A 21,964-nucleotide genomic window follows, 5' to 3' on the forward strand; every position below is an offset into this window, starting at 1 on the left:
CCTGGGCTTCTTATGTTTGGTCAAATGTCAATTCCCCAGCCACATGTCCTAGTTAATCTTTAATCCTCCTATTGTCTCTCAATTTTCAGTTCCACTTTTGCTTTAAGGGAGAAAAGCTAGTTTCTTGCTGGGCTTAGATTGGAGAGATAATTTAGCAGTGCATTCAGCTTGGGTATGCCATCTGAAATAATCCGACCAGGAGGTGGGGGTGGTTTATAATCAGGAGAGAGGCTGTCAGGACCATCAAAGACACCTGGACTCAATGATGAGCACTCATATTGTCTTGAAGAAGAAGAAGAAGAAAAGACACCTGGAATCAGGGAGTGCCAAGAGCACGCTAATCATGTGAATCCCTGCTGCACATCATGAGAAGTTCTGCAGAGATGGGAAAGGACTTTTTGGTTCGGTTTTAAATAAAGGTTCCTGAGCCTCCTACCCCACTCTCCATCCCCACCCCCCAATTCATATATAAAGAGCAACTTAATTCGTATTTCTCTTTTGAAGAAGTAAACATAAAATATTTTATGTACCTATTTAAACAATAAATGGAGGAAACCAAGAACAAACTTCAGCTTAACTTCCTGGCCTATCAGGAGGGAGAAGCGATACCTGAATTTGATTTTAGGATCTCCCTATATTTGTGCATCTTGATGCGATGCCATTGCCTAAAATCTATATTCAGTTGCTGGGAATGTTGGGTGATAAATCCGTGAGCTCTTAACTTGTGCTGCTTAAAGAAAGAACCAGCCATTCCCTAAGGAAAGGGGGTGGTGCGGCCGCTGAGTGGAATTACTGTCAGGCCCGGGAGGAGACTGTGTTCCAGTAGCTCAGAGCTTAGTCCCGACAGCAGCTGGCTGTGCTTTCCTTTTGGCTGCACATTCCTTTCACCTGGCTGGGCCCCACTCCAGAGCCATGATTCAGAATCCCTGAAGATGGAGCCCAGCCATTCAATGTCCTAAAAATGTCTCTAGATCAGTGGTTCTCAACTTGGCTGCACATTAGAATCACGTGGGAATCTTTTTAAAATCCTGATTTCTGGGCCTCATCCTCCGGAAATTCTTTCTTTGTTATGGGGTGGGGCCACAACATTAGTAACAAAGAAACAGAATTTCTGGAGGATGAGGCCCAGAAATCAGGATTTTAAAAAGATTCCCAGGTGATTCTAATGTGCAGCCAAGGTTGAGAACCACTGCTCCAGATGAGTCTCTGTGTGCAGCAGACATTGAGAAGCCCAATCCAGGGCAGATGTACAAACTTGTGTTGATACCAGATTCACATTCCTCCCTTTTCTGTGTGTCTTGTCCCCTTTGAACCTCTATTTCCTTAACTGTAAAATGGGGGCATAATGACATCAAAATCTCAAGGTTATTGTAGATCAAAAATCTAGCAAAAGCACCTGGCCCCAAACAGTTATCCATCAATGTAATTGCCTCCCTATTCAGCCCCCTTCTCTCAGAAGCCACTTCCGTTTGACCTTCATTTTCCATTAAATCCCGTAATACTTTCCAGTTTATTCTGCCATCCGGTCTAAACATGTGTATCCATGTCAGGGTTATTTATTCCCAGGTTGTGAAAGCTGCATTCTCACTTTGCAAAACAGGATGGCAATACATATGTCACAAGGTTTGTTGGGAGGATTATATTGAAATTATAAATGAAAACATGACATATTCTCCTTTATTAAAAGTATAAATGAAAACTGACATGTTCTCCTTTCTTGTCCATTTTGTGTCTTCAGAAAAGCAATGCCCCCAACCATTGAGCTCATTCTCTGAGTCAAGTGCTTTGCAAAGCACTCCACATGTAACAGCTTGCTCTGGCCTTATATAATCGTATGAGATGGGTATTCTTAGCATCATTCTAGAGATGAGAAAGCTCAGGGAAGATAACCAACTTGCCTTAGGATACACAGCTATTAAGAGATCGAATTAGGAAGCCAAGTCAGGCAGTCTGACTTCAATGTGTACCATAATCTGTGACAATTCCACACAGCCCCAGTGCATGATGGATGTTTGCTAGATTTTTATTGAATGAAGTATCAGGTGGTTGTGTTAACGAGTGGAGGACCATGAGAGAGCCAGTGTTTAGTTGATACCATTGCCTTATTACAAAATACTGAGGCACCAAGGCAAGCTCTCTTCATTTAGGTCCCTTCTGCACCCTGGGGACAAGGATTCAGAGATAAGGATTTTTTTTAAATAATGCTCAAATATATTGATCATACTGATAGATATCTGTCTTAGTTTTGTAGGGCTACCGTAGCAAAGTACCACAGACTGGGTGGCTTAAACAACAGAAATTTATTTACTTACATTTCTGGGAAGTCCAAGATCAAAGTGTTGGCAGGGCTTCTGAGGCTGTTCTCCTTGGCATGCAGATAGCCTCTTCTCACTGTGTCCTTACATGGTCTTCCTTCTGGGGGCCTGCATCCCTAGTGTCTCTTTGTGTGTCCAAATTTCCTCTTCTAATGACACCAGTCAGGCCCAGTTACTGTGGCTCAGTGGTTGAGCATCGACTTATGAAGCAGGTCACAGTTCTATTCCCAGTCAGGGCACATGCCCGGGTTGCGGGCTCGATCCCCAGTAGGGGGCGTGAAGGAGGCAGCTGATTTAATGATTCTCATCATTGATAATTCTCTCTCTCTCTCTCTCTCTCTCTCTCTCTCTCTCTCTCTCTCTCTCTCTCTCTTCCTCTCAGAAATCAACAAAAATATATTTTAAAAGAAAAGAAGAACACCAGTCAGATTGGATGAGGGCCCAACCTAATGGACTCACTTTAACTTAATCACCCCTTTAAAAATGCTATCAGCCCTGGCCGGATAGCTCAGTTGGTTAGAGCATCATCCTGATATGTCAAAGTTGCAGGTTGGGTCCCCAGTTAAGGCACATGTAAGAACCAACCAATGAATGCTCATTCTTTAAAAAAAAAAAAAAAATCAATAATTAAAAATAAATAAAATAAAAGTGCTATCAGTCACATTCTGAGGTACTAGGGGTTTGGGCTTTAACATATGAATTTTGGGGGGACACAATTCAGCCCATAACAATATCATGAAGGCTCAACAAGTTAATGGAAGATGCTTTAGCTGAAATTAACAAGAATATCTGCTGAACTCCTGAAAATGTGCATTCATCTTGGACATCATGTCATCTGTTGGGTCCTGGTAGCTCAGAAGCTCACCTGAGTCATCTCGTCAGGATCCATTCCGTCCGACACATTGCCATCTTCAGAGAGGTGGTTTCTCATCCATGGGCTTGCTCAGTTTTGCTTATGAATGACTGCCTTCACTCCAGGAATCGTCCTGGCATAGTAATATGCAAAAGCAGGGACATATCAGTAGGTGGAGACAAAAGGGGCATGTTCTCTTCACATCTCTCTCCTTTAAAGCTAAAGGAAAATCTTTCCCAGAATCCCTGATTTTTTTCTTAGTCTCACTGGCTGAACTGTGTCACATGATCATCCCAGGCCAATCCCTGGTGAGGAGGAACTGGAGTGCCCTGATTTCCTTAAATCAGGAGTCTCTTCTGGGGGCAGCAGGTTGTCACATGAATGATATCAGGATTTCATTACCAAGGAAAAAAGGAGGGAATGGCTTGGGATAGGCAACCTACAGGCAGTACAGCATTCATGCATTCTTACATTCATTCACATTCAATATATATTTACTAAGCATCTACTACATGCTATAAATACAGCAGCGAATAAAACACTAATTCTGTGCCTTCTTAGAATTCACACCGACTACACGCCAAGTTCTAGGGATACAGAGGTGATCTGTGAGACTCGATCTCTGCCTTTTTGGGCTCCCGTTAGGTTCTTTTTGTTTGGGGTCGAGTTTGCATATCCCAAAGGACATGAATTTCCCAGAGGGGTTAGGGACTCTCTTCATGTTGACCCTTCATCCTTCCTCTTTATAAACAGAGATAACAAGCAGTAGCTGCTCTTCCCCAAGAAGCTCTGGCATTGCTCTGAGCCTGAGGAAGCCTGATCACTGCTTTGAGGTGTTTACTAACATGGGAAGAGCAGGACAAGGGACTTGTTAGTCTCCTGGCCCATCCTCCAGCCTCTGACAAATGCCATTCACTGGACACTTGACACATGCCAAGTACTATGCTAAGTGTCTTATTAGCAGTCTTTTCTCTAATCCCTATCCATCCCTGAAAGGGAATCATTAGCAATTTTACTTTTATAGACTCAGAGATGCGGAGGGTCAAGGTCAACAGCTGGTCAATGCATAGTCTTTCCCACTACACAGTAGTGCCTCCCACCTTTTGAAGATCCTGGTTGAGGAGATATGAGAGCAAAAGCGGATGTTCCACAGACAATGTTTTTAGAACGTATTTGCTGCCTCAAATGGGATGAAAACTGGCCAGTGCATAAGAGAACAGGGCAACGGGCACGTAAAGGGAGGTAACTCATCTTATAGATGGTTTCAGTTGTCCTTTGGAGAGTCTGAGTTGCTCACAGGGTGAGCCGGAAGGCTTTGTCTCCTCCCTTCAGGGGGGAGAAGGAAGGGTGTTCACCCCTCTCTGGTTTTGCACACACCGTATCTTCTAATCCTGGCACAGGCCTGGCAGGCAATTATTAACCCCTTTGTATTGAGGAAGCAACTGGAGCTTGGTGAGGTTGTGCCCCTAGGCCAGAGATCACACGACATGTGGCAAGGGTAGAAGATTTGAACTGTGCCATCCTCTTACTTCATAAATTGGGGGAAGGATTCCAGAGGAGGAGGCTACCCTTCCCTGAGGCCACTTAGTCCACATATGTGTGATGTCCATAAAACAGTCATGAGGTGAAAAAGTGAAAGCTGAATTCAAAAAGAAACATTTTTGTGCTATAAAAAACAGCAGTCTTAGTTTGCAATTCTGTAGCTCCTATTACAAAGTTATTGCCTGAAGTGAGTTAATATTTCCCTTTCAGAGGTAATGTTATCATATCTAAATTACTTTGCAGTTTTCCAATTAAGTTAGCTTCTAAATGGTACCTTTAATTAGCCAGGGTGATGAGCTGAGCAGATAATGTGGAAATCTTAGATAACAAGGTTCAAGGTGGCAGGCAAAGTCCCAGCAGAGGTGCAGCCGCCTCCCTGAGGGAGAAGCACTGGAGGTGAGCTCCGGAAAACCCCAGTTCTCCGCAGGCCTGTGCAGGAGGGAGGGAGTGGTGGGAGAGCCGCCCTAGGACTCCTGGAGTGAACACTTCACCACTAAAGGAAAGACCACACATTAGGCAATGAACACTTAAGAGCATTCATTAATTCCACAAAGTCCTACTGGACAGCAGAGACTAGTGTCATATTGGGTATTAGAGATTAAACAAAAGTGGGGGTAGGGGGGGAATCATAGCTCCTGACTTCAGTGAACTCAGAGACTAACAAGGGAGAAAGGAATACAAATAGTAGTAGTAGTAGTAATAATAATAAGCCACTCTTGGGAGGTAGAATTGATGAGATTGAAATACAATGGCTATTGCTGTTAGAAAAAGAAGTGCCTTCTAATGAATGAGCTGGAAGACCTACATTTTCCACTGTGTGCTCAGGCCCAATCAGTGAGGCTGGACAAAAAATTCAATTTAAATAGTAACTCCTAGGTTATAGCCTGGATTGTAGTTCTGACATTTCTACTTCCTAAATAACCTTTCAGATTCTCTCTCTCTCCTCCAGCTCTCCAGCCACTGTCCTCACTACCGTGTGCCTCTTGGGAACAGCCTCCTCACGGTCTCCCTGACTTCAGTCCCAACCCCTCCAATCAACCTTCCTTGCTGCCACCAGGTGACCTAGCTGAAATCCACACCCGATCCTGTCACTCTCCCATTTAAAAGCCAGAGTTGAGCACAGTGCCTGGCACCTGGCCTCACTGTGCTACATCATGTTGCCGCGTTTCCTGGGGCTGCCTTAACAAAGAACCACAGACTCACTGGGAACAGACCTGTCCAAGCATGGGCTCTCCCAGAAGCTGACCCCAAGGCAAGGATTCAAATGCAAGTGGTTTATTCAGGAGGTGACCCGGGAAAGGCCAGCAGCAGATGGGGGAGTAAAACAGGGAGGGAAGACACTAGGTACATTGTCGTTGCCATCACGGACACTGAAGCTGTCTGGCTGGGGGACGCGGAGATGCTGTGAACCTGCCGCAGAGTGATTTTGAGGGACATGGGGGACTGGTCCACCACTGCCAGTCAGTCAAGGGTGAGAGTTTCCCATGAGAGGCGTTAACTTCCAGGCACTTCCATCCTGTCCCTCGTATGCAGAGGAAGGCAAAGAGCCATGGGTGCAAAGAGCAGTTAGAAGCCTTACATGGTAAGTGTGATGGGTTAAGGTGGGACATTGACAGTGTCTACAACAACCCTCAGGAGAGAACTCAGCCCAGGCTAAAGGGTAAATGCAAAAAGATGTCCAGTGTTGACTAGAATAGCAAAACTGAACACATGGTAAACAAATGATGAAAACCACACAAAATATCTAGCAATGTGGGGATGGTTTAGTGATGTCCATTTAAATAAAGGAGGCACAGCTACCACCATGCCGCTTTCAAAGACCTTGAGCAGCATAGAAAAGACTCACCATCAGATGCTAAGTGGGAAGTGCAGGATGCAATGTGAACTAGTGATATGTACACTATGGTTGTGTGTAGGTAAATATCTATCTTCAAGCAAGAAGCATTTAAGGGAACCACAAAGAATTGAAAATGTATGAGGGTGATGGGACCAGGAGAATACTTTTGCTAAGTTGTCTTTTCAGCCGAGTGGAGAGCAAAGATTTACTATGACTAATTAAAAACACCAATTCACGAGAGAAACCAAGATGGTGGCATAGGTAAACACCTGAAATTGCTGCCTCACACAACCACTTCAAAATTATAACTAAAAGACAAAATGGACACCATCCAGAACCACAGGAAGGCTGGCTGAGCGGAAATTCTACAACTAGAAGGAAAGAGAAAAGCACACTGAGACTCAGAGGAGGTGAGGAAGTAAAGTGCAGAGGTACTGAGGCGCACGTGGAAAGGGCTGGCAACTGAGGACACGGTTGTCGCTTTCAATCGGGAGGGAGTCTCAAGCTCCCGACTGCTCTGAACTCCAGTTCCAGGCAAGTCTCTGGGGACCCAGACTCATACGGGGAGAAACTGGACTGTCTGGCATCAGTCGGAACTCAAGGGCGGCTTTCTCTCAGAGGTGCTTGTAGGAATTACCACAGGACACTGAGACCCAGGACCTCTTAGGGCAGGGCTGAGGATCAGCCATAGCTGTTTGCTCCACCCTGTTGATTCCCTGAGACCCAGCCTCACCCAAACTGTGTGCAGAGGCTTTTGCATATGAATGGCCTGGCCCTTTGTGATCTAAAATTACCTAACAAACTGCAGCTGGGTCAGAGAGACCCAGAACATCCAAAAGAAAGCCCAAGGCCCCACAGCAGCTTGCATTGCTTCACATCTGGGCCTCATCTGGGCACCTCCAAACCCCAAACAAAGAAGAGGATTCTGCAGATCTCTCCGTAGCTCCTGCTGGGTAGCCTCAGGCAGAGGCTAAATTAGCACCTCCTTAGAGATCCAAGAGCCAGTGTACCCACTGGTCAGAGTGGGACCGCCCAGATTACAGCTACTAAGATCCATAAGGGACACACTCAGGGGCAGACTCAGTGAGCACCAAAGCCCCACTGAAGCAAGTCTTGCCCCATAAGGGTGTCTCCAGCGCAGAAGCAGTTCTCCCACCATAGACACAGCTGATTCTCAGACAATTGGCCTGGAGGTCAATTCCTCCCAGTGATACCAACAACAATTAAGGCTTAAACTACAACAAGACTGTGCACATAGCCCACAAAGGGGTGCACCAAGAGTGTCCACCTCAGGTAATTGGGGAGGCTGAGCCACTGGGCCCTATAAGACACCTAGCACACAAAGCCACTCTATCAACACAGGGAAGCAGCCAAAATGTGGAGACAAAGAAACAGGTCACAAATGACAGAAATGGAGGAAAGCAAACTACTGGATATAGAGTTCAAAACCATGGTTATAAGGTTTTTCAAGAGTTTTCTAGAAACCGCCTATAAATTCAGTGAGACCCTCGATAAATCTAGTGAAACCCTCAAGGATATGAAAAAGGATCAACTAGAAATTAAGCATACACTGACTGAAATAAAGAATATTATACGTAGAATTCAACAGCAGACTAGAGGATCGCAAGAATCAAGTCAAAGATTTGAAATATGAAGAAGTAAAAAACACCCAACCGGAAAAGCAAAAAGAATTCAAAAATATGAAGATAGTGTAAGGAGCCTCTGGGACAACTTCAAGCGTATCAACATCCGAATTATGGGGGTGCCAGAAGAAGAGAGAGAGCAAGATACTGAAAACCTATTTGAAGAAAGAATGACAGAAAACTTTCCCTACCTGGTGAAAGAAATATACTTACAAGTCCAGGAAGCACAGAGAACCCCAAACAAAAGGAATCCAAAGAGGACCACACCAAAACACATCATAATTAAAATGCCAAGGGCAAAAGACAAAGAGAGAATCTTAAAAGCAGCAAGAGAAAAACAGTCAGTTACCTACAAGGGAGTACCCATATGACTGTCAGCTGATTTCTCAATAGAAACTATGCAAGCCAGAAGGGAGTGGCAAGAAATATTCAAAGTGATGAATAGCAAGAACCTACAACCAAGATTACTTTACCCAGCAAAGCTATCATTCAGAATTGAAGGTCAGATAAAGAGCTTCACAGATAAGAAAAAGCTAAAGGAGTTCATCACTGCCAAACCAGTATTATATGAAACTAGGGGCCCGCTGCACGAAATTCGTGCACTGGGTGTGTGTGGGGGGGAGTGTCCCTCAGCCCAGCCTGCCCCCTCTCACATACTGGGAGCCCTCCGGCGTTGACCCCCATCACCCTCCAATCGCAGGATCAGCCCCTTGCCCAGGCCTGATGCCTCTGACAGAGGTGTTAGGCCTGGGCAGGGGACCCTCATTTCCCCCCCATCACTGGTTCTGCCCCCAGCCCAGGCCTGATGCCTCTGGCCCAGGCGTCAGGCCTGGGCAGGGGACCCCCAGACCCCTCCAATTGCTGGCTCTGCCCCTTGCCCAGGCCTGATGCCTCGGCCAGAGGTGTAGACCCCCATCACCCTCCGATCGCCTGATCGGCCCCTTGCCCAGGCCTGACGCCTCCGCCAGAGGTGTCAGGCTTGGACAGGGGACTCCCATCTCCCCCCGATCACTGGCTCTGACCCCCGCCCAGGCCTGAGGCCTCTGGCCCAGGAATCATGCCTGGGCAGGGGACCCCCATCTCCCTCTGATCGCTTGCTCCACCCCCCACCCAAGCCTGATGCCTCTGGCCCAGGCTTCAGGCCTGGGCAAGGGGACCATCATATCCCCCCAATCCCCGGCTCCGCCCCCCGCCCAGGCCTGATGCCTCGGCCAGAGGAGTTGACCCTCATCACCCTCCGATCACCAATCACCGGATCGGCCCCTTGACCAGGCCTGAGGCCTCCAGCAGAGGTGTCAGGCCTGGGTAGGGGACTTCCAGCTCCCCGCGATCTCCCGCTCTGCCCCTGCCCAGGCCTAACACCTCTGGCCGAGGCGTTAGGCCTGGGCAGGGGACCCCCAGCTCCCCGCGGTTGCAGGCTCCGCCCCTGCCCAGGCCGGACGCCTCTGGCCGAGGCGTCCGGCCCGGGGAAGCGGGGACCCGCAGTGGCAGCGGGGGGCACCGCGATCACGCGGGTTCCGCCCCTGCCCCTGCATGACGCCTCTGGCTGAGGCGTCTGGCTCGGGCAGCGGGGACCCGCAGCTGCAGCGGCCCCGCGATCGTGGGCTCCGCTTTAGGCCCAGGCAAGGGACCCCTACCTCCCCGGACTGCCAGCTTTGACCGTGCCCAGCTCCCATCGCTGGCTCCACCCCTACTTCCTGCTATCACTGGCCAGGGCGGCAAAGGCACCTGATTCCCCGATCATGGCTGGGGGGCAGGGCAAAGGCAGCCCCAGGGCTGCCTTTGCCCTGCCCCCCACCTCTTAGCTCCCCCCTGGGTTTCCGATCACTGTCAGTGGCAGGGGGCTTCTTCCTGCTTTCCCTTTCGCCTCCCTGCATTGTGCCTACATATGCAAATTAGCCGCCATCTTTGTTGGCAGTTAACTGCCATCTCAGTTGGCAGTTAATTTGCATATAGCCTTGATTAGCCAATGAAAAGGGTAGCGCCATACGCCAATTACCATTTTTCTCTTTTATTAGTGTAGATGCTGAAAGGTATTTTTTAAGAAGAGGAAGAAGAAGAAAAGGTAAAGATAAAAATTATGAACAACAAAGTGACAACAAATACGTATCTATCAACAAGTGAATCTAAAAATCAAGTGAATAAAAAATCTGATGAACAGAATAAACTGGTGAATAGAATCGAATCAGGGGCATAGAAAGGGAATGGACTGACAATTCTCAGGGGGAAAGGGGTGTGGGGGTGTGGGAAGAGACTGGACAAAAATCGTACACCTATGGATGAGCTCACTGTGGGGGGTGGGTAAGGGCAGAGGGTGGGGTGGGAATGAGGTGGAGGGGAGCTATGGGGGGAAAAAAGAGGAACAACTGTAATAATCTGAACAATAAAGATTTAATTAAAAAAATAAAAACACCAATTCACATAGATCAATGTACTCCACACTCCCCTGCCACTGTTTCCTACTGGTGCTTGAATTCTTGTCTCAGTTAGCTTTTGGGGGAACCCAAACTAAAATTGGTCTATTCCCAGGACTGGCGTGTCTGGGCCACAGGGCATGAACATCTTTATGGTTCTTTTCATGGTTCAATTTAAACCAAACTCCTTCTCTTTCTGTTTTCATTTGCTGATCCCCAAAATCAGCATCTGGCGGCTCAGACAGCTGCTTCAGATCATTGGAAACACGTTCACACGTGTCCAGCCATGTCCTGCGTCCTTTCTTCATGTACACAGAGGCTGAGGAACTTTGGGAGTTGACATCATCAAGACATATTCTGTGCCCAGGAGCCTGCAATTTATCAGAATGTAAACAATGTGAAAATGGAATTTAGCCTGCAGATTGTGTTCCTTATCAAATGTCTCCAAGCACGTTCCACCGGCAGCACAAATTAAGCCTTTACCCAGAAGATACATTATCTCTGTGTGAGGCCTTCCACATAGTTTTCTAATGGAAGTCATTAGAAGTTTGGCTCTCACAGATAAGAGACCAATTCTGCCCATCCTGTGAGTCAGCAATGACATCGAATCCTGCCTTGGGCTCTGTCTGGCAGGGATACTCCGGAGGGCTTGCAAGGGCTTCTGGGAAATCAAAGGGGGACAAGAGTCAGCCCCAGGGACCTGGGTGACAAATGTTCATTGAGTCCTACTATGTACCAGCCATAGGATAGATAGAGAGTTTAAGAGACATGATTTCTTCCCCTCAAAAAATTCACAGAATAAGACAACTCAAATGTCTATCAATGGATGAATGGATGAACAAAATGTGGTTTACTCATATGATAGGATATTATCCAGTCATAAAAAGGAATGAAGCACTGACACAGGCTACAAGATCAGATGAACTTTGAAGACACTGTGCTAAAGTGAAAGAAGTGGGTCACAAAAAGGTCATCATCATATTGTATGATGATGCCACGTATATGAAATGTCTGGAATAGGCAAATCCAGAGACAGAAAGTAGACAAGTGGTTCTCTGATGCTTGGGGAAGGAGGAAATGGGGTGAAAATGCTAATATATTTCCTTTTGGTGGGATGAAAATGTTCTAACACAACCTCGTGAATATACTAAAAAACATCGACTTGCCTTAGCCAGGTGCTCAGTGGTTAGAGCATCATCCCACGGACTGAAGGGTCAAGGGTTCGATTCTAGTCAAGGGAACATAATTCTGTTGCAGGCTCAATCCTTATGTATGTGGGAAGCAACCAATTGGTGTGACTCTCTCACATCAATGTTTCTCTCTCTCTGTCTCTCCCCCTCCCTTCCAGTCTCTCTAAAAAAAAAATCAATGGAAAAAATATCCTTAAGTGAGGATTAATAAAAAAACAAAAAATATAAAACATTGACTTGTAAAGTTTAAATGGGTGAATTGTATGGCATGTGAATTATATCTCAGTAAAGCTTTTATTGAAAAAAGAGAAAAACATTCAGAGAAGAGAAGCATATTATTATATGAAGCAAGTTCTACAAAGTTCACAAACGAAGTGATATTTGAGCTGAATCTTGAAGGTGATCAGGGAAGGACTAGGAAGAAAGTGGCTCCTGGCAGAGGGGACAGCACAGGAGCACACAGTGTGAGGAAAGGTCTCCAGCAATCGATGAAGATAGAAAGAGCTGTGACTTTGAGCTTGTGGAGGATGGGGTGGAGGATATTTTTCCATTGATTTTTAGGGAGAGTGGAAAAGAGAGAAAAGACAGAGAGAAACATCGATGTGAGAGAAATACATCAATTGGTTGCTTCCCGCACGTGCCCCAACCACGGTCCAGACCAGGAAGGAGCCTACAACCGAGGTATGTGCCCCTGACCGGAATCAAACCCTTGACTAGAATTGAACCCGGGACCCTTTGGTCCGGAGGCCTACACTCTATCCACTGAGCCAAACCAGCTAGGACCATATATGTTTTTATGTAAATGCATTCCAGTGGTTCTCAACCTTCTGGCCCTTTAAAACAGCTCCTCATGTTGTGACCCCCCAACCATAAAATTATTTTCATTGCTACTTCATAACTGTAATTTTTCTACTGTTATGAATCATAATGTAAATATCTGATATGCAGGATGGTCTTAGACAACCCCTGTGAAAGGGTCGTTTGACCGCCAAAGGGGTCGTGACCCACAGGTTGAGAACCGCTGCATTAGACCATCAACAATGTCTCATACTTTGCTTTTAATATTAACAAAAATATTAGATATCCTTCCAAATTTGTATGCAATGAATTTGTTCATTTTTTAATGGGTATGTATGATGTACCACATTTTGATAGACCAATTTCCTATCAATGGACATTTAGGTTGTTTCCAATTTTAAAAAATCTGCAATAAATAATCTTATACATAATCTTATACATAGTACATTTCACATATGTATGAATTTATCTGTAGGTGAAATTCCTAGAAGTGGAATTGCTACATTATAGCGCTTGTGCTTTTTAATTTTGTTTTCAGAGTTCAACTTTCTATTGAACGCGTTACAAAAGAAGTTTAGTCCAAAAGACCAAGGCCTGTGTCATCATCAGACTCCAAAGATTCTTCTTTCTTTGCCTCCACTTTCTTCTCCTCAGCTGGGGCAGCAGTGGAGGGGGCAGGACCATTGGCTGGTACAGCACCAGCTACTGGGGCAGGTCTGCCAGCCCCTACATCCCAGATGAGGCTCTTGATGTTGACATTGGATAGAGTTTTGCAAACAAGCTGGACCAGAAGGGTTCAACTTTTACACCAGCTACTTTAATAAGGGCACTGATCTTATCCTCTGTGACCATCACCTCATCGTTTTGCAGGATGAGGTCTGAGCTGGTGTGGGTGGGCACTGGGTGAGTGCTGCCAGCCATGGTGCTAGTCGCTGGATGGAGTGAGGGCCTCACCCCAACTCGGCCTTAGCTTCATAGGAAGAACCCAGCATCTTACCAGCAGCTGGGGAGAGGGACTTAAATTTTGACAGGTATTATAACACTGCTCACAATAGAGGTTGTACCAATTTATTCTTCCATTGGCAATGGGTAAAAGAGCCTGGTTCCCCACCTTTTGGGGAATATGTTTGGAAATATTGTCAATTACCAGTTCATGGAGAGCCTTGAATACTAAGCAAAGAAGTTTGAACTTGATCCACAGACCATGGACACCCACCGGAGGGTTTAAACACTGGATGAGGATGAATAGGTTTGAAGTTTTTTGTTTTGTTTTTTTAATTATTATTTTCTAAATATATTTTATTGATTTTCCACAGAGAGGAAGGGAGAGGGACAGAGAGCCAGAAACATTGATGAGAGAGAAACATTGATCAGCTGCTTCCTGCACACCTTTTACTGGGGATGTGCCCGCAACCAAGGCACATGCCCCTAGCCAGAATTGAACCTGGGACCCTTCAGTCCACAGGCCAACGCTCCATCCACTGAGCCAAACCGGCCAGGGCAGGTTTGAAGTTTTTAAAGCTTATTTGCATGATAACATCAAATTAATGTTGTAGGAAATTTTTATTCTCTAACAGACAATGAGTGGTAATGTGATGAATCAGAGAGGGTGAGGGGGAATCTCCATTAGGATTTAAGCCATGCTGGAGAAAATGTGATTATCATTTAGGTACAGCAGCCATTCTAGATAATAAGATTGGATATGAGTGCAATCTGGTTTTTTTACAATCCCATAACTCTAACTTTCCTGCCATTTTTCTTTTATCACATCCTTCCCACATGCTGATGGCTTCTAATGAAGCATTTGGCCTTTAAGGGTGACGACATAAAACCAATAGCCAGGAATTTTTATCGGAAGCTAACAGTTGAGCAAACGACAAGAGGACAGGTGAGATAGCAGCTTTATCTTTCTCTAGAAGAACATTCTGCAAATTAATTATATTTAGAACTGGCATTAAACAAAGAGCTGGGGAAAACAAAGCAGCAGACACATTCATCCTGAGTCATTGTTTCTTAAACAGGAGGTGGTCGCTGTTATTTGATGCAAAGAGAAAAGGAAGATGGATGGCAGATGGCTGTGAAGGCAACAGCATATGAAGGACGGACAGCCAGCTCCATCCAGACTCTCCAGCTGGTTCAAGGATGAGCGCAGCAGGCTTGGTCCTCCTGGGGCTTGCTCTGAGGTTGATGGCCACTCCTGCTAAGCCAGAGGAGAGGAGCGTTTGCTCTAAGAACCAAGTGGCTTTCAGAGACTCTTGCTATGAATTTGTGCCTTTTGGCCGCTCCTTCTATGGTGCCCAGAACTGGTGTGAGGAGCGAGGAGGCCATTTGGTCTTTATTCACGACGAAGGCACCCAGCAGTTTCTGCAAAAGCACATGTCTCAGGACAGGGAATGGTGGATTGGACTCACAGGGAACTCGGCTCAGAATGGAACTACAGAAGGTAGGTGCTGTGATAACCATGTTTTATGGGAGCTAGTGGCTGCAATTCTCCCATTGCTTTCTACCCAGAGCTCCATAAAACAAATTAATATGCCCCATTCTCAGGGTAAGCAAACCCTCCTCTTTGGTTGTTTAGTGGATAAAATAATTCATGCACAGTATTTAGCACAGTGCCCGGCACAGAGCTGACACCAGAAATGTGCATTGTTTTGCATATGCCTCATATTCATAATATCTATGAATTCTTTGGTTCTTGTTAGAATAGTGTCCAGCACTATCCTGAGTGCGTCATGTCCATTATCATGTGAATCCTCACAATAACTGATAATATAATTATTATTGCTGTCTTTATTTTACAGGTGAGAAAACTGAGCCTTGGGAAATAATTACTAAGCTATTTTCAAAGCATTTCCACATGTCTTCCTCCCTATGAGACTGACGCAGGTCAAGTGCTTAGCGTGGTTCAGTTCACATGGGTTAGTCTCATGTTAATGGTTCTCCCAGGAACTCTCACTTAGCCTTTCTCTGGGAGGGCTCCTTCCTCCAACCCCAGCACAACCAGTTGAGTCCTTCTCTATGTACCTGTAGGACCCTTTTGACATGACTTTAGTTATTTAGGTGTCTTCCCCCATAGACAATAAGCTCTTTAAGGGAAGGAACCATATTCTGGCCAATCCCTCCCACCCCCAATGTCCATACATATCCAAGAATGGACACATAAACCTTTGTATTTAATCCTTACACCGGCCCCATGAGGTAGGCTTTGCTACTCTTATTTTATGGGTGAGGAAAATGAAGTCCAGAGAGAGGAACTGCCTTGCTCAAGAAAACACATCTAGGGAAGGGCAGTGAGGTATTGAGCCAGTGTCCCGCCATCTCAAACTGCTCTGTGGAAGATACTGGGTTTTAGAAAATAAAAACTTGGTCTGTGCTAAGTACCTAGAGAAATATACCAGAGTGGATGGAAATGCTTTAATAAAGGGGCAGATGGGAAGCTCATTTGAGGAAGGTCACAGCCAAAGAGATGCAATTTCTACAATGTGTCTTCAGCCAATATCTCTTGAATGGTTTTTTGCTTTGTAGATGCAGCAATTTGTGGATTTCCATTCGTATGCATTTAAAGGAGTCGGGTCTATTTAAAATATTCAGGGGATACTGCATGGCTTTACAGAAAATGAAGTAGATCTGAGTAGGCTGATATGTAACAGCTTTCAATAAGTAATGTTATTTGAGAGGCAAGAGACAGTGCTGTGAGCAATATGATGGCATTTTTGTAAATAGATTCAGGTACTCACGGGTGCTGCTACATAGATAAAACGCAACATGGAACAACACGCAAGAAACAACAATAATGGGAGTGGTCCATAGTTTGGAAGAGGGAAGATGCTTTCATTTCATTCTCTTTTTACTCTTTAAAAAATTTTAACCATTTGTATGGATTTCTTTTCTTTAAAAAATTAATAAATAGCCCAACCAGCATAGCTCAGTGGTTGAGCACTGGCCTATGAACCAGGACACTGGTTCGATTCTGGGTAAGGGCACATGTCCAGGTTGCAGACTCAATCCCCAGTAGGGGGTGTGCAGAAGGCAGTCGATCAATGATTCTCTCTCATTGATGTCTCTCTCTCTCTCTCTCTCCCTCCCTACCTCCCTTCCTCTCTGAAATAAAAAATATACATATTTTTTAAAATTAATAAATACATTTTTGAGTCTTTACAGCAAATATTTTCTATGTAGTGTTTTCTAGATCTCTAGTGTCCTTGAAATGCCTCTGTATCTCCCTCCCTCCGTCTCTCTCTGTCATGCGCTCTCTCTCTCTCTCTCTCTCTCTCACACACACACACACACACACACACACACACACACACACGTAACATCCTTGGGTTCAAGGCTCTGAAGAGTCCTGAAGTAAGGAAAACTGTTTCTGCAGTAGCTCAGCAGTGCCCATTTCTATTTGTCAAGGACCCCCTTTCTATGTGAAATACCTTTTAACTCCCTAGGGCACACACTGTGCTCTTCTTTAGGTTACGGTTAGATAGAGCTGAAAGCATCATTTATTTAGTCAAGCCAACTTCTACAGGCTCTCCAACTTGGGTTCCCGGTGTTTAGGTCGAGTTCTTGTGTTTGAGTGTTGGAAGATAATGGGTAGGAAATGCTCCATTGCTGGCACGGGAGAGGCCCTCAGCACTGATTGAGCACCTACTGCTCACAAGGAGCTGAGCTGGGACAAGCCTTGCACATAAAAAGGATCAGAAAAAGTCCTGGTGGTTGTGTTCCCTCCCAGGACCGGGGATCTGGCTGGACACCTCAAATGTGAACTATAGCCACTGGCACGGAGGGCAGGCCTCTTCTGCTCCCGACACCTGCGGTTACATCAGGAGAGACCCTTCTGCCAGGTGGGCTGCCTCAGACAACTGCGCACAGCTGTTCGCCTTCATCTGCGAGTTTGGTGAGCCTCTGTTGTAGAGTCTACTTCCTTTGCCCCATCTCTTCGTGTCTCTGTTTCCTTGTTTTCCTGTGTGTCTCTCTACTGCTATCTCTGTCTCTCTGAGTGTCTCTCTAAATGCCCACTTGTCTCTGTGTGATGCTCCATGTCTCTCTGTCTCTGTCTCTCTGTTTCTATCTCTGTTTCTCTCTAAATGCCCACCTACCTCTGTCTATGTGCTCAGTCTCTCTGTGTGTCCCTCCATCTCCCTAGCTCACATCCTTGCTCTCCCTGTCCATTTACCTGCCTATTAGTCTTGCTTGTCTCTCTCTGTCTTTTTTCCTCATATATCTGCCCACTCACCCTTAACTCCTGCTCCCTGGCCAGCCTAAGTCTGAGCCCCCCATGCCCACATCCCACCAGCTCCCAACTGTTCTTCTCTTGTGCCCTTTCTAGCTGCTACCCATGCCCGACTCCCAATGTAGATGCTGGGGACTGTGTATAAGAGACCCTGCCGGAGTGGGATGTAGCCATATACCAGGTCCTACCCACCGGGGGGGGGGGGGGGGGCTGGGATTGGGGCCTGGCCTTAGAGCTGAGCCTCCTGGTCCCCTGACCCACAAGCCAGGCTTGATGGAACCTTCTGGGCTTTCTGGGTCCAGTCCCCTCCCTGGCTCTAAGCTCCTGGTTCCCAGGCCCTGTCCTGGGTTGAACATTCACAGGAGCTCCTGCTCCATTCTTCTCCCCTAGCTTTAAATAGATGCACTTTGCCCTGCCTGACTACTTCTGAAAAGGTGGAAGCGCCTGTGAAGCCCTCCCTGGTCTGTGCATTATGCAACTTCCCTCTTTCTATCACAGCCTCCCCAAGTCCCTGTCCCCTCCACCACCCCAACTTCAAGCCTGTCTCTCAGACTCTGTCACTCCCAGGGCCTTGGAGCCGTGCATGAGGTCACACTATGAAGAACTAATGAGTATCGAGCAAAAGTTCCAGCACTGAGCCAGACACTCCATGTACATTTATTCACCATAATAGAAGTCTGTCCACCATTCTATTGTAGGCCTATTAGAAAGCTAAAAAAAGTGAGACTCAGAAAGGATAAGTTCCTTGTCCAAGGCCAGAGAGCTGGGAAGTGACAGAGATGAGACCTAAAGCAGTTTTGCCTATGGAGAGAGAAAGAGAGAGAGAGAGAGAGGGAGAAGGAGAGGGAGAGGGAGAGGGAGAGGGAGAGGGGGAGAGAGAGAGAGAGAGAGAGAGAGAGAGAGAGAGAGAGAGAGACTGGCTTTGGAGATGGAAGAGGGGGCCACAATCCAAGGAATGCTGACAGCCTGTATAAGCTGGACAAGGCAGGAAACAGATTCTCCCCTAGAGCCTTCAGAAAGAACCTTGATATCAGTGTAGTGATACCCATTTGTGGACTTCTGACCTTCATAACTATAATATTATAAATTTGTGACAATTTGTTACAGCAGCCATAAGAAAATGAACACAGATTTGGTCTCTCCTACTCTGTGGACTTCCCACCAGGCAAACAGGCCTGAGTGTGAATTCAGCATTTCCCACTTTCTGGCTGTGCACACCTGAGCCGTCATTCTTTTGCAACAAATGTTTACTGAGCAGGTGCCAGGAAGCAGGGTTTGTGTGGGGCTCTGGCACAGTGACCCCACTGAGCCCCATGTTCCTAATGGGGAGAATAATAGCTCAGCTCATAGGATTGGTATAAAGACTCATTGAAATCACTCATTCATTCAACAAAAGCTTGTTTGGCATCTATCATGTACCGGACATTGTTTTCAAATAAGGCTCAAGGAAGGTACTTGAAATAGGTAGAATAGTAATTGCTACTTGAATAGCCCATATTCTGAGTGTACAAACTCATTTAACCCTCCTAATGACCATATGGAGTATGGGGTAGAGTCCCCCCTATACAAAGGAGGCACAGAGAAGCTAAGTAATTTGCAGAGGTCACACAGCCACTGGGTGGCTAGGCTGGATCTGCCCTTGGGCAGTCTGGCTCCAGAGTTACTCTCACCCATGCTGAGTCTGCTTCTGCTGTATCCTTGCATCTCACAGTCCTGACCCCTGAGACTCTTCCACTTCCCATCAACGAGGCCAGTGGTCGGCAAACTCATTAGTCAACAGAGCCAAATATCAACAGTACAACAATTGAAATTTCTTTTGAGAGCCAAATTTTTTTAAATTTAAACTATATAGGTAGGTATATTGTTATTAATAATTAGGGTACTCCTAAGCTGGCCTTTGCTAGAAACGTCCTCATTCTGAGGGGTTGACCACAGCGAACGTACCCCCACTTCTTCTAACACCACTTCTTCAAAATAGACTCGCCCAGGGCAAAAACCGACTTCTGCGCATGGGCCACAAAGTTTCAATCGCACTGTATGTGCACGTCCACATGTGGTATTTTGCGGAAGAGCCACACTCAAGGGGCTAAAGAGCCGCATGTGGCTCGCGAGCCGCGGTTTGCCGACCACTGAACCAGGCACTTGCCCACCCATGACCATAGGCCTCCTATGTATCACCTTACCTTTGTACAGGTGTCGGCCAGAGTCTGGCCTGCGAGGGCCATGATGCCACCATGCACTGTGGTTCCTGGGAGGTCATTCAGATCCGGGATGCTTTCTACGGGCGCCAGACTCCCCATTATTGCACCCAGGACACTGGGAGCCCCTTGGACCTGGAGGAGCAATGCAGCTGGGTCAGCGTCAAGGATGAAGTGGCAGGTAGGGCCCAAGGGCTCCACAGCTCTGGCTGTGAGCTCAGGGCAGTTCCTGGTGTCCTGTGCCCAGCAACAGGTTCTGGAAGGCTCCACTAATCCTCACATATGACCTTGAGCCTCCAACATTGGGAAAACTAGCCAGTCTCCGCCACAGCACTGAGTTGGGAAGCAAGGGAGTTACAGCTCACTCCTTCACTTTTGCTCCCCACCCAACTTGGATGCAAGAAACATCACTTTCTTTTTTTAACTTAAAAAAAAATTAAATACTTGAAATACATAGACAAGAATAAAAAATACTTCAATGAACTCCCATAGACCCACTACCCAACATTGTCAAATCATATTTGCTTAAAATTCCCTCATGAAGGAATCAAACACAGCATTGGATATACAGCCAACACTCCTGTGAAGCCCTTCCTGGTCTGCTCCTGTCATAAAGTCAGCGCTTGTTAATTGCATGGGTGGTTTTGTATTGCTGCCTTCTATGTATGCAACCCTAAGCAATATATAGTATTGCTTTGCAGGTTTTTAGTGTTTATAAAAATTGTATCATATTGTATGTCATTCTGCAATGTGCTTTTTTTCTCTTTTCCTTCTTTATTTTATTTTTTGCTCAAAGTATTATCCATCTTGATACATGCAGTGTTAGCTTATCTGTTTCATCTATTGTATGTGCCAGAATTTGTCTCTTCCTCTGTTAAGAGTGTATGGGTTGGGTCTTAATCCTTGGTATTGTGAATAATGCTAAACAAATGTTTCTGGTGGCATCTCTTGTTCACATGGGAGAATTTCTCTAGGACCTGTTTTTCAAAATTAGATTAAATCTGCCTCTGAGCTGCCTTTGCCCCCTGGGAATGATTCGCTTTAGGCCATTTGACTAGATCCACTGGACCAGTGGTTCTCAAAGTGGGGTTCCTGGGCCAGCAGTGTTAACATTACCTGGGAGCTTGTTAGAAGGAAATTCTCAAGCTGCCCTCCACATTGAGACACAAGCCCTCCAGGGAATTCCAGCACAATCCACAGTTTGAGAACCACTGGGAGGGACTCTGAACTACTTGGGGATAGGAACCCTACTTCTCTCTCCCCCAGTACCTAGCACAGTGCCTGGTCTCCAGTAGACACCAACTGGTATTTGTTGGGCGGATGGTGGGTAAATGAATGAACGTGAGGTTATTCATCTGTGTGAACCTATCCCTTTATGTCCTTCACGCCATTTCTGCTTCTGCTGGGATTCGGGTGCTTCCCAGAACAGTGCCAGGGGCTGCAGGCATGCCAGGTGGCAGCAAATGGGACCTTCTCTGGAGACCTGTGCCCCACCAAGGGCAGCTACCTCTGGGTACAGTACCAGTTTCGGGAAGGTGAGTCCCCAGCTTGCCTTGGCGTGGGAATTCCCTTCTTATTTTCACAACAGGCTCAGCAGAGAGAGCAGCTACCCTGGGGATTAATCTACTGTGTACTAAGAGGAACTGATAAGCCAGAAATGTGTGTGTGTGTATATATATATCATCTCTCAAAGTCACTAGCTTATTTTTTTAATAACTGCATAATATCCCAGTATAAGATTATGTCAAAATGTATTTAATCAGTTCCCCTGCCTGTTGATAAACATTTAAGTTGCTTCGGTCTTTTGTTGTTACATATCACTCTGCAGTGCTTTCTTGTACATTCTCGTGCATATATCTTGACATGTACCTGAGATTATTTTTAAAGGAGCGATCCCTAATAGTGGAAATGCTGGGTCACAGGGTCTGCATTTTATTTTATTTTAAA

General features: G+C 46.0%; 1 protein-coding gene across 1 annotated transcript in view; it reads left to right on the forward strand.

Annotated features, from left to right (window-relative positions):
- Positions 1-14,576: 14,576 nt before the first annotated feature.
- The window catches only part of PKD1L2 (polycystin 1 like 2), a 73,239-nt gene continuing 65,851 nt past the window's right edge, over positions 14,577-21,964 (forward strand). Inside the window, 4 exon segments of the mRNA XM_036346812.1 lie at positions 14,577-15,035; positions 17,319-17,483; positions 20,013-20,198; positions 21,442-21,552. Coding sequence (XP_036202705.1) covers positions 14,735-15,035; positions 17,319-17,483; positions 20,013-20,198; positions 21,442-21,552 — 763 coding nt within the window. The 5' untranslated portion in view covers positions 14,577-14,734.

Source organism: Myotis myotis, unplaced genomic scaffold (genome assembly GCF_014108235.1).
Source record: "Myotis myotis isolate mMyoMyo1 unplaced genomic scaffold, mMyoMyo1.p scaffold_m19_p_19, whole genome shotgun sequence".
NCBI classification, from domain to species: Eukaryota; Metazoa; Chordata; class Mammalia; order Chiroptera; family Vespertilionidae; genus Myotis; species Myotis myotis.